The sequence below is a fragment of the Xenopus laevis genome, chromosome 1S (genome assembly GCF_017654675.1).
Source record: "Xenopus laevis strain J_2021 chromosome 1S, Xenopus_laevis_v10.1, whole genome shotgun sequence".
Taxonomy (NCBI): Eukaryota; Metazoa; Chordata; class Amphibia; order Anura; family Pipidae; genus Xenopus; species Xenopus laevis.
In genome coordinates, this window is record NC_054372.1 from 143,714,598 (window position 1) to 143,728,379 (window position 13,782).

Genomic DNA, 13,782 nt, shown 5'->3' on the forward strand with positions numbered 1-13,782 from the left:
TTTTCCAGTTTAATGACTCACTCAAATTACAATCTGTCATGTTAATATCCCTGACTGCACAGGGATATTGTAGACAGTGTATCAGAGCACACAGTGATGGATAAAGACCCTAGGCATGGGTAGCATTTGGGGCCCTATCAGTCTTCTGTCAATGCAGTCTCTCCCAGAGACACATACACACCTACAAAGCAGTGTACGTGTGGCGTAGCTTATATAGTAGGGCAGGGCAGTAACAGTGATTTACCCAACAACCCTGGGCAGTAATGTAGCACAAAACCGTATAAGGGCTGTAGGTTGGGATCTGCTACTACTAAAGAGCTGCCCTGTTCTTATACTGGGGTGAGTGGGCCTTTAGCTGGGAAGCAATGAAGCTTTCTGCATAATCCTGCTTCTTTTTCTGAATGCTTGGGTTGGGGTTCAGCCGCAAAGGGCCAGTACTGACACAGATGCATGTAAATGCCGAACACAGCATGTAGCGTTCCACCTGCATTTGGAGATGACATATACCTGTGTCTGTACATGCCCATAAGGAGGGGATGGCTGCATTTTGTCCTGCACTCCCCCACTGCTGCAGGTTAAAGCACTTGTGTTCAAAATAATAGCAGTCCAGTATCACTAACCTGATCAATCACTCTTTTGGTAGAATGTATCGTTCTACATGGCAAATAATTTACTAGTAGGTGTAGTAGAGTAATGGAAAACCAACAGAGCCAACAGTCATGACATGCTGCTGCTGATTGTGTGTAATTGAATCATTAATTGAGGCTTCTTCCAAATAATAGCAGTGTTCAAAATAGTAATAGCTTGTTCCAAATAATAGCAGTGTGGAGTTCAATTAGTGAGCTCATTCATTGTGTGAATAAACAGGTGTCAATCACAGCCCTTCTTTAAAGGAGTTCACCTTCCAAACACTTTTTTCAGTTTGCTTTCAGATTGTTCACCGGACAGTCTTTTTTCAATTGCTTTTTCCAAAACTGAAGCTTAAAGTTTAATGTTTGTGACTCTGGTGTTTCAGTCTGGCAGCTCAGTGATCCAGATGCAGATTCTGAACTGTTACAATTTGCTACATTTAGTTGCTGCATGAGTTGATATATTTATTAGCAGCGTCTTTGGAATATTAGCAGACATTGTATCAATTCTAACAGCTGCCTTTAGTGAAACTCAGGGATTCTGCTCAGCAGGGACAAAGATAACACATTTATTAACTAAATCGAGAGTGCCCATCCTTTACTAATGTGAGGTCTACTTTTAGTTATGTTGTCCCATTATGATCTACATCCATAATAGCATGTGATTGGTTGCCAATGGTTACTGCCCAAGGGCAAATTTGCCCAGTGTTTATAAATGAGCACCACTCTTTTTACCTCAAGTGATCTCCAGTAATTCCACAACAGAGTTAACATAAAGTTGTGTGAATGCACTGCTACATATAATATCCTTCTAGCTTATAACATTTTTCCTTTCACCACTCAATAATTGATCAAGGCAAAACAACACAGAAGTAGCTTTGCAGTCTAATGCAAATGTGAATTTTGGACAATGAATATTCTATTGCATTAGCTTTATGGGAAAGCATTGTGGGTGATTCATCGAATTGTAAGCTTAACACTAAATTGGACAGAAACATGAACGGAAATTTCCATCTTCATTCTAAGCATTAAAAAAAAAAAAAAATCGGTTGTTCTAAAGTTATTTGCAGTATAGACTATTATTCCATATATATATTAATCCTTAAAATGTAAATCCGTACTATGTAATTTATAAAGGCTGGAGTAACTGGATGTCTAACAAAACAGAAGAGAATTCTCTGCTTTTCAGCTCTTTAACTCTGAGTTAGTTAATATGGAGAAATAATCCATCCATTTCAATCTCACCGAGCCAAGCAGCTGCCATAGTCAGATTCCAGAATTAGGAACATGTTATGTAAGAGGACACGTTTCTTGGCTCAGCCCATGTTTACACTTAGTAGCCATTATGCTAATTTCCACTTGTGTGCATATATGCTCTTGACATAAGAGAAACACCAGTAAGTTTATGGTGAGGTCCAGCCATTCCTGCCCAATTGCAGTACTGCAAGTACCCGGCCGAAGCTTTCCTTAATGAAGCGCAACATGCACACACCACAAGGGAGTTTGTTCCAGGCAGGATTTATTGAAAACATGTCAAACTTGTCATTTTGCACACCTGGCACATAACAGGCATTCCACCTATCCAGATTAGTAATACATCAGCATATAATACAAGGTTACCCCTAACATGAACTTCCATTTGGAATATATCACTTTACAAAAAACCCCCACAAATCTTTTCTGTAACTGCTCGGCTTGAAAGCAGCCATATTTGTAATGGAATCATTATATTACAGATCTAAACACAATGCAAGGTCCCACCAACCCACCGATGAGGATGAAGCAGAATACAAGGAAGAAAAATGTGGATGCGCTTTTCTTCATTTTCTACTTTTATTTGAGTTATGAATGTTTATTGGTTTAAGGCACATGATCATTACAAACACATCTGCGACTAATTACAAAGAAGCTGCATCTTAATACTTCCACTTGTTGCCTTGTCCCTGGTCAGCCCCAGCTGCTCCACATTGCACATAGCCGGCTCCATGTTGCAGCCAGGGTTCCACTCCAACGGGTTGTGGGAGGCTGTGCCAGAGAAAGGGTGAAAGTGATTGACAAAAAAAAGAATATTTACAGCTGGGGAGGGCAGCCTGCATGTGTTCCATGTGGTTCACATTTAAGAACCCTGCATGTGTTGGCACTGATTTTACCCAATCCATCAGCAATCTCTGTGCTACTGCAGCCATGCTTACCAGCACAAATACATCCCACAGTTTTGTGGCACAAAACAGCCCTAAGGCCAGACAACCATACATAACATATCCTACTTGTGTTACGGTGTTAGCCACACCTCCAAAGAGAATGTGCAATTAAATAGTCCTCCCAAGTGCAGCAAAATGTCACACATATTTTACAGTAAAAGTAAAAACATGGAATATCCATGTCTAGAAACCATGGGAAGAGGTCAAATATCAGAAAATACTGCTTTAATCCTTGGCCATAATATCTGCACAGGTGGGGGTAGCATTATCTACTTAGGGGGCTTCCAGTACCAAAGCCTTCTTCTCCCATAGCTAATGTCTCAGTAAAAAATGTAGTTCTTGAGAGGCAAACACCATGGTGTAAGGAGTAGCAGGCCTGCAAGTCCGGGACAAAATGTCTGTAAAATGTACACAAGACCCTTCTAAAATGATAAAGCCAGATCAGCAATAGATACAGGAGTGCCATTAGTTGTCACATTAACATTCTTGAGTTAAGCTGGCCATAGACGCAAAGATCCGATCATACGAATCAACCTACGATCGGACTTTCCCATCTCCCGACCCGCCACTAACCATTCAGATCAAAGTCTTATCATTCCGACCAAATAAAGTAGTTAAAGAACAGATCAGCCGATGTTCTGCCCCTGACAGCAATCGTACGATAGTTATGTCTGACAAAGCTAGTGACAGTCTCCCACTGAAAATCGTATGATCGGCAATACATGCAGAGATATCGGCAGCCGACAGAAATGTTCTAACCTGTCCGATCGATAGTCATTGTGGGAATAGTCGCAGGTTCTCCTTGGCCAAATATTGCCATTTTCTCACACTTGATCCATATTTATAGGCAAGAGGCAAACATTGCTTTTCTGCATGTTTGTATTCTTACAATCAGGCAACAGCAAAACTGCACTGTCTCCATATGATCTCTAGAGAGGCAGCTTTAGTGAACATATACCTGCAAAGGGGAGCAAGCAGCAGCAATTCCACACAGATCTAATTGCAAACATGCAGTGAAATAAGCTCAGCACACACAGTAGCCTAGGCCTTTATATGGAACTATACAGATGAGACATATTACAGTGGTGTAACATTTACTTGTCTTGTGCCATTGTTTGCACAGAATAACATTTCACAATAAGTTTAAATATGAATGCAATTAACAAAGGGAAACGTTCACACATTGGGGTCTATTTATCAAAGAGTCATGTTAGAGATCGAGTGAAATTCAGACACTTTCCATTCATTTCTATGGGATTTTGAAAGATTTATTTATCAAATGGGGTTTTGAAAGGTGTATTTATCAAAGTATGAACTTTCCCTTTCACCCATTGATAAACACTTTTAAAAATCATCCCATAGACATATGGTAAATATAACCCATTGTGTATTTTATATTCCTAATTCTGCTTGTAGATTTTGCATTCTGTAATTATCCTTATATCCTTTTCTTGGTCCCAAAATCCTCTTTATCTGCACCCAAAACCTCCTGGCAGGTGTGATTATCTCCAGGTTATGGAACACAGAGTAGTGAGTGTAATCTGTAGGGAGCACAGGCAGAACAAAGAGAACCCAAAATAAAGGCAAGGAAAGGGCCAAAATGCTTTGCCAATAACATGCACATACATTCCCCTGTATCAGGATGAATTAAAGGGGTTGTTCACCTTTGCATTAACTTTTAGTATGATATAGAGAATGATAATCTGAGACAATTTGCTATTGGTTTTTCTTTTTTATTGTTTGTGGTCTTTGAGTTATTTAGCTTTTTATTCAGCTGTACTCCAGATTGCAATTGCAGCAGTCTGGTTGATAGGGTGCCAATTACCCTAGCAACCATGCACTGATTTGAACATGAGACGGGAATATGAATAGGAGAGGCCCTGAATAGAAAATTGAGTAATAAAAAGCAATAACAATAAATGTGTAGCATTACAGAGCATTTAATATTTAGATGGGGTCAGTGACCCCCATTTAAAAGCTGGGAAGAGTCAGAAGAAAAAGGCAAATAATTTAAAAACTATAAAGAAGAAAAAATGAAAACCAATTGAAAAGCGGCTTAGAATTAGGCATTTTATAACATAATCAAAGTTAATGGAAAGTTTAACCACCCCTTTAAACACAAAACAAGCATCATGGTAGAGGGTCGATTACAGAGTATCAAACAGAATATTGGAGAGGCCTTACTTTTAAAAGGAGTGTGTGTTTGTGTTGGAATTCATCATACTGCAGACTAAATGTGCAAATATTCTTTAGCTCATAATGAACTTAAATATTACAGTTTAGGCAAAAAAATGCATGCGTTTGTTTATGGAATGAAGGGACATGTAGCTCTAATGACATGGGTAAAAGGCTTTGAGCTTATGGTGAAGGTAGTATAACATGCTAGAATAAAAATTGCTATAGCATACAGAGACTTTTAGAGTCTTACTAATGTGGACATTGAATATTTTGGGCTGCTCCACAATAAATGTTAAAGTTAATCAGTGGATACAGGGTCTCAAAGGATATGTTCTGCATTCATGGCCCTGTTCTTTAAACCCACCAACACATTTTTTTTAACATTGTTTAAAATCACATTTGTGGTTATTTACTAAAAAACACAAAAACCCAGTTTACCCAATGGAGATGAAACTGTAATGCCCTCATCTTAGGGAAAGAGGCAGCACGGTGGATTGGAGTTATACCACTTATATGGTTGATAAAGCAACACCCGACTTTCGGTTAGTTCAATTTAATAAGGAAAGCTAAAACATGGTAAATGCTTAATTTTTGGTTTAGAAAACTAGAAAGGATGTGATTGAACTGAAAGTCATATATGATGTCTCCTTCTGCCTTAAAGGAGAAGGAAAGCTACGGAGGTATTTTATTGCCAATAGATTAGCTGCAATAGTGCAAGCTAGAATGCTATATTTATTCTGTAGAATGCTTTACCATACCTGAGTAAATAGCTCTAGAAACTCTCTGTTTGTTTAGGATAGGAGCTGCAGTATTAATGTGGTGTGACATCACTTCCTGCCTGAGTCTCTCCCTGCTCTGGGCTCAGATTACAGTAGAGAAGGGAGGGGTGGGGGAGAGGAGCAAACTGAGCATGCTCTTGCCCAGGGCAATGAGGTTTAAGCTGAAGGCAGGAAGTCTGATACAGAAGCCCATGTGTACACAATAGAAGGAAAGAAATGCAGTGTTTCTTTTGACAGGGGACTCAGAGCAGCGCTACTTTTGGGGTTTACTGGTATATTTAGATGGACCTTTCTGATAAGGCTTACTTAGTTTTAACCTTTCCTTCTCCTTTAAAGTGGTGGTACCAATAACACAGTAACACGTATATATGTTCTTCAAAAGTCTATATGCCATGTAATCAGATCAGTGCAATTATGTTATTCACAGGTGGCCATAGATGCTTGAAGGGATCCTGTCATCAGAAAACATGTTTTTTTCAAAACACATCAGTTAATAGTGCTACTCCAGCAGACTTCTGCACTTAATTCAATTTTCAAAAGAGCAAACAGATTTTTTCATATTCACTTTTGAAATCTGACATGGGGCTAGACATTTTGTCAATTTCCCAGCTGCCCCTGGTCATGTGACTTGTGCCTGCACTTTTGGAGAGAAATGCTTTCTGGCAGGCTGCTGTTTTTCCTTCTCAATGTAACTGAATGTGTCTCAGTGAGACATGGGTTTTTACTATTGATCTAGCAGGCAGCTGTTATCTTGTGTTAGGGAGCTGTTATCTGGTTACCTTCCCATTGTTCTTTTGTTTGGCTGCTGGGGGGGAAGGGAGGGGTGTGATATCACTCCAACTTGCAGTACAACAGTAAAGAGTGATTGAAGTTTATCAGAGCACAAGTCACATGACTTGGGGCAGCTGGGAAATTGACAATATGTCAGATTTCAAAATTGAATATATAAAAATCTGTTTGCTCTTTTGAGAAATGGATTTCAGTGCAGAATTCTGCAGGAGCAGCACTATTAACTGATTCATTTTGAAAAAAAAAAATTTCTCCATGACAGTATCCCTTTAAGCTGACCTAGTGGATAGTAAAGGGATTCGTTTTACAAAGAATCTCACGGCTCAAGTGGCAGCTGCTCAAGTTCAGGGGCTTTTAAGGCCCCTTCTAGGTTCTACACTAAAGAATTTCGTGCTTTCTACTGAGAAATCAGGGTAATACCGTATATGAAATGAGATTTTTTTTTTGGAATTATAGTGTGGATGTACCAACATGGCAGACAGTACAGTGGCAACCATATTTAAACATCAGGTGAACTAGTCAAAAGGGTTTTTGATGACCATAGGTGATTAGTAATCTTGGCTGCGTGTCATTCTTCAGAAGAGACTCAATCCTGGAAAATGAACAGTCAGACTGCCCCTCTCTTCCTACAAGCTGCCATGGGACTAGGAAATGCTTTTGTCTGATTTAGTGTAAATGAACACATGGGATAAAGTGTCTACACATAAACCCGCCACATTCAGTAGTAGGTGCACGGTGTAGCCTGCACCTACATATCACTCTGACATGGGACACACTGATACTATTTAGTTCTGGTATGTGGTCCATTAAAGCCTTTGAAACCAGATATTTCAAAGCAACTGAGCTTTGACTACAACCTGGAAATGGGATCTTGTAAGTAGAGGCGCAAGCAGTGTAACTGATCAAAACATTAAAGGATACAGTTGCCCTTTGCAAATGTCAGTACAATTGTACATGTTTTATAAGAGGAGCAATAGTTTTATATTATGGTACACACTGAATATATAAAATCAGAATAAATAAAATTCTCTGCTATAAATCTGTAAAAGACATACAAGCTACAGTGGGAGTCTGTAACAAATTTAGCTGTAAACATGTCCTTCTAGTTCCGGGAGATCCCACTGCTCTTCTCATTTCTAAACCTGCCTGTGTCTTTGCTGGATCACTTTCCTAGTGTAATGCTATGGGAAACAAAATGCTGAAAAAGAGAATGTGAAATTGAGAACCAATCAGTTTATTTTATCAGCTAAACAGCAGAATTTAAATGTTTATTTTGCAAAAACTTGCTGAACTTCTGATTGGTCCCAAAACCTTGTAGGAGGTGGATTCCATTTGCTCTAACCGTTTAATTCCATGGGAATCTCAGAGGGCTAACAGCAACGCGCAACCATCCCAACAACAAAATGTCAAAAGGGTGGGGATGTTATGCTTTCATTTACATCAATGCTATTTATATGGCCAAGAAAAGCTCTACCGACAGTCCAGAAAACATTAAGAGTAATACAAAACCCAAACCCACCATATATTCAAAAGAATGAAACCTAAAACCACCCTCTTTGTAGCAAGATTCGTTGAGCACCTAATGAAAATACATTGAAATTCAACAGCAACTGTGATTTGTTATTTTAATCAAAAGGTTACGTTTTCTTCGATGGTTTCATGATAAAAGTCCTAGAGTGGTTCTGGTGACCATAACAGTGTTAAATGAGAGCCAGTGTGGCCTCCTACAGAGCATAGTGCAGGCATCGAGAGATGGGAATTCCTTACGTTGGTTACAATGCAAGTGGAAAGAGAACATAAGTTAAAGGCAAAGTTATCATACAGCAGAAATGTTTGTTTTCTCACAGATTGCAACCACATGAGCACTAACTAGCTCCGACTTCAAAGCCTCCTTGTGATGTTGTAAATTCAGGTCGTTAGAGGTCAATGGTCCAGTTCTATGTATGCTTCATCATATATATCTCTATGTATAGATGAGCTGACTTTGGAAACATCAGTAAATTGATAGCTGTACAAGTCAAGAGTTCAAAATGCATTCCTGTTTATGGCATGCACGCTCAGGGTAAAATTCCTGCTAAAAATCAGCACTGAACTAGAAGAACTTCAGTCTTTCAGTCACAATTAATTCACAACCGTAGGCTTTCTAGCAATGCACGTCGAAGCCTTTAAATTCACGTTCCATCTGCTTTCTTTGATAGAGACCCGCAACATGTTTCACAAAGATGTTTGTTTAGTCCAATGTTTCCAACCAAGCTTAACTTTCTTTCTTCTCCCTTCAAATAAAACCTAAACCCAATGAACTTCCCATCACTTCTTATTAGAAAATAAAAGAATGAAATTGAATGCCCCTCAGTCCAAATTATAAAAAATTTCAATGTTCAATCTGAGGAATAGACAAAACAAAAGTGCTCTTATTTTCCATGTTCAGATAAAATGTAGAGCCGCAGATAAAATCCATTTCCCACCTTGATGTCTCCTACTTGTATCACCTGCACGGCACCATCGCCTCCATCCAGTAGAACAGAAAGCATATCACATGGAATATGATGCTTTAAGGGGAATGTTGCTTTCCAATATATTCTATACATATGTACTAAAAACAAAAAGCGTAATTTCAGAGGAAGAAAAAAAAAATCAAGCAACAGTGTTTTTTGGCGATGATCACAGTTTGGTTCTTAGACAAAGCAGATGGCAGTTTTTCATCTGACCCCTTTACACAAAAGGATTTAAAAATCGTCCAAAATGGGCATGGCAGTTGTGGATAATGATACTTCCTACACGTGGTCAAATTCTTCATTGTTTGTTTAAAAAAAAAAAAAAAAGAAAAAATAAGAAAAATGTCTTCCCAAAAAGGGTCACTGCAGATTTAACCCTGTAACAGAAAAAAGGAGATGGTGACAATACAGCAAAGTAGTAGAGAAAACATAAACAAACTCGAGGGTAATGAATGGCAATGGACTACAGACGGGCATCACAATGAAATATATGAAATTCAGGCAGAGAGATGAAGCTCAGATACGTGCATGACTCTTTGCTTATAATGTGCAGCAGTTAAAAGGATACTACCTAGTAATATTGTACAACAGGGCCCTCTAATCTTTCTTTTATTGTTTATAAACCATGTTATAAAGTCAGTCTTACTTTGTTATAGGATTATAAGTCCTGGCACAATATAAATAAGGATATTGGGGAAAGAAAAGGTTCACTACTGCCATTTTACATCAAATAATAATTTACCATGTGCTTTCTGGCAGGCAGCAGTTATTTCTTTGTGGATTAAAGTGTGTGGTTGTCCTTACAAATACTGGGGTACCAGAGTGAGGAATGTGGCAGGTCAAAACTGCCCCTATTCCTCTGGCAAACTGCCCCGTTCCTCAAAGTGAATGAACCACTCCAGGACAGATGAGACATCACTTACTGCTCGGCTCAGTGCTGCCCCCTACCCGAAATGAGTAGACAGAAATTGACAGAAGGCCAAAAATTTTATTAAATTGCTAATTTTTATGATAGTATCCCTTTGTACCAAGAAAGCTACACTGGCCATAAAGCAAAGAATAGTCACTTAATGAATGCATGAAATGTTCAGCATCTGCAACTGGGTTTCTACTTTTTCTAAACATTCAAAACAATTGTATTCCTTTTAAATATTATTAAGGAGGATATGGACAACAGCATTTTTATGTTCAGGAATTAATTAATTATGAAGCCTTACTAGAGGTAATTGTAAGGAGCTCCGTTTTCTCAATTCCGCCCATAGCAACCATATAATTCATGTCAGTCAGTGGTATTTACAGGGGTTGGAGCTTTGGTTACTGAAAATAACCACGCCAAAACATTGCAGCATTGGCAATGCACCCAATACAATTATTTCTCAACCATAGAAAGAACTTTCACAGATGCTGCATGGACAAAATAATGAAACGCTGTTATTGCTTGGAAGGAAGCACATGCCTTTAAGGTAAAACACAAAATTCCAAGAGATGTGAGCATAGAAGCCAGAAGGAAGCAGGTTAGTATGTAAGATGGGCTAAAATATGATAGTAAATTACATTTACAGATTTTAACATAATTTTAAAGCCCCCGTGCAAAACTGTCCAAAGTGGTGGAACCAGGCTCAGCATGCACCCACCCTATACCCAAGTGCACTGTGATGCTTTATAGATGGTTGCCACGATTCCACCATTAGCAAAGGATGATAATGCTAAGATCCCATGGAATCACTAGAAGACCTACCATGCATGCAAAAATTAGACCCAGGAGTCAACAGGCTGAGGTTTAGTGTCTCGCGCGTCCACCAGATTCACAGTTGGCCTGTTACTCCGGGTAATGTGTTTCTTATTTGAGTCATTCTGCAGCATCAGCAGCAGTAGAGGAGGAAAGGAGAGAGCAAAATAGAGATTAATGCAGGAAGAAGTCGGTGAGTAGCCAAAGCTAAAGAGGAGGAAGAGGAATCAACTCATTCAGTTGAGTGTTAGTGGTGCCTCACACACATACAGAAACAATACAGCAAAAAAGAAGAGCTGGATTTCCTAAAATTACAACACCACTTTAAAGCTATCCATATATAGTGCAGTATGGTTCAGAATGAGGGGCGGGGCAAGAGGGGCACCAAATGTTTTTACTGAAAGCAGGGGGGGGGCGTCTAAATTCAAAGTCTGAGGTTAGTTGTGAATAATATTGACACCATTCACAAAGCAGCTTTGGTGGGACTTGCAACTCCAGTCCGAGCCTGCATCTACTAGTGGCACAAAGAATCTTTGCTGCAGTTCAATATTTAAGAAAATTCCCACCAATTTCCTTGCTTGAGATACATTCAAGACAGTGCCACACTTGGGGGTAGAAGAGGTTAGCAATATGTCTTGCGAAGCAGAGAAACCAACCTGGTTAGGGTGATGTTGATCCATGTCAAACCCCCAGTACTGATTATCCCACCTTAGAACAAAGGCATAACCTCAATGGACATGTATTTTTCTGGTCATACAAAAACCAATCAATTTTACAGAAATATTGCAATGACCCCCAATAAGAGTATGAACCACAGATCACACTCCCTGCCATTGCTGTAAGATCAAGAAAGAATAGCCTGAGACAGGACTGTACAAATTCACCTTTAAGGGTTCCTTCTCCGACATATCCCCCATGCTTTCATTGGATCTGTATTTGCGCTCCTTGTCTCTGTGATCAATGGTGGAGTATCCATCTGCAAAGCAAAGGAGAATGAGTTCAGGCCTGGATATCATATAACGACAGCTCAAAAAAATATACAATGTATTATTATGTATTTAAAATAAAACTCTTAAGGAGTCATTTATGACATTCCCAGGGAAGAAGTCCACATCATGGCAGATAAAAAAGGTGATGCAAGGTGCACAGTGCTGCATCAGGGGACACAGGCCTGCCTGGTAATGACCACGAGGCGAGACTCAAATGCAAATGGCTATAGTAAGTGGATGCATTTGGTTACTCACCTTAATGCCATCTTAGCAACATAGCTCATTTTACCCAACAATGTAGAATATATGTGCAATGACTGTTTACAGACTAATAAGGTGCAGACTGGCCTAGTCAAAGTGGCATCTTGAAGCCCATGTTTTTTTTATGACATGGTTAGTTTTTAATTATTACTAATAGATCCAATATTTTATTCATGACATGTCTGCGTGTTGTTTGGGCACTGTTGGTACTTAGCAGTGTCTGCCTGTCTCCTTATTCAACTAAGATTTACTTAAATCAATGAATGGAGTGGCCCCAGCAAGTCCTGCGCACAAGTTAACAAGAACACTGAGGGATGAATTGTCCATTTAAGAGAGACTAGAAACATATTTAATGCATCTATTTTAGTAATAAATGTTGTGCTGCTTTGTCTTCATTTGCAGTATTGCAGTTACAGCAGTCTCTGACAGAATGCACAAAGTGTTAGTAAATAAGAAAAATTGTTACTATCATTTGGAGAAAAACTATATACAGTCATATGAAAAAGTTTGGGAACCCCTCTCAGCCTGCATAATAATTTACTTCACTTTCAACTAAAAAGATAACAGTGGTATGTCTTTCATTTTCCAGGAACATCTGAGTACAGGGGTGTTTTCTGAACAAACATTTTTAGCGAATCAGTATTCAGTTGTATGAAAGTATATCAAATGTGATAAACTGGCTGTGCAAAAATTTGGGTAACCTTGTAATTGTGCTAATTTGAATGTATGTAACTGCTCAATACTGATTACTGGCAACACCAAATTGGTTGGATTAGCTCGTTAAAGCTGGCCATAGACGCAAAGATCCGATCGTACGAATCATGGATTCGTACGATTTTCGGACCGTGTGTGGAGAGTCCCGACATTTTTCGTCCGTCGGAGATCGGTCGTTTGGTCGATCGGACAGGTTAGAAAATTTCTGACGCCTGCCGATAATATCTCTGCGTGTATTGCTGATCGTACGATTTTCAGAAGGAGACTGTCACTAGTGTTGTCAGACATAAGTATCGTACGATTGCTGTCAGGGGCAGAACATTGGGTGATCTGTTCTTATTTGATCGGAATGGTAAAGACTTTGATCTGAATGGTTAGTGGAGGGTCGGGAGACGGGAAAGTCCGATCGTACGTTGATTCGTACGATCGGATCTTTGCGTCTATGGCCAGCTTTAGCCTTGAACTTCATAGGCAGGTGTGTCCTAATGAGAAAAGGTGGCCCATTACAACTTGTTCTTCTGTTTGACTCTCCTCTGAAGAGTGATAGCATGGGACCCTCAAAGCAACTCTTAAAGATCAGAAAAAAAAGATTGTTCAGTATCATGGTTTAGGGGAAGTCTACAAAAAGCTGTCTCAGAGGTTTAAACTGTCAGTTTCAACTGTAAGGAATGTAATCAGGAAACGGAAGGCCACAGACACAGTTGGTGTAAAACCGAGGTCTGGCAGGCCAAGAAAAATACATGAACGGCACATGCGAGGATTGTAAGAATGGTTACAGACAACCCAAAGATCACATCCAAAGACCTGCAACAACATCTTCCTGCAGATGGTGTATCTGTACATCGTTCTACAATTCAGTGCAATTTGCACAGGGAACATCTGTATGGCAGGGTGATGAGAAAGATGCCACACAAAGAATTGCTTGATGTATGCAAAAGCTCATTTAGACAAGCCACAGTCATTTTGGAACTAGTTCAGGGACTGGGGCTCTTGTTAAAGTCGAGGGTCGAATGAGTTC

At 39.4% G+C, this 13,782-nt stretch overlaps 1 protein-coding gene across 8 annotated transcripts in view; it reads right to left on the reverse strand.

The window, feature by feature from the left end:
- Nucleotides 1–7,789: 7,789 nt before the first annotated feature.
- The window catches only part of arvcf.S (ARVCF, delta catenin family member S homeolog), a 229,655-nt gene continuing 223,662 nt past the window's right edge, over nt 7,790–13,782 (reverse strand). For 6 of the 8 annotated variants that reach the window (XM_041580313.1, XM_041580314.1, XM_041580312.1 and 3 more), the window contains 3 exons: nt 11,685–11,776; nt 10,810–10,925; nt 7,790–9,448 (listed from right to left, as the gene is read on the reverse strand). In XM_041580313.1, the coding sequence (XP_041436247.1) occupies nt 10,824–10,925; nt 11,685–11,776 (194 nt within the window). In that variant the 3' untranslated portion in view covers nt 7,790–9,448; nt 10,810–10,823. The remainder of the gene's footprint in view (nt 9,449–10,809; nt 10,926–11,684; nt 11,777–13,782) is intronic. The other 2 variants (XM_041580319.1, XM_041580318.1) reach the window with 1 other exon arrangement.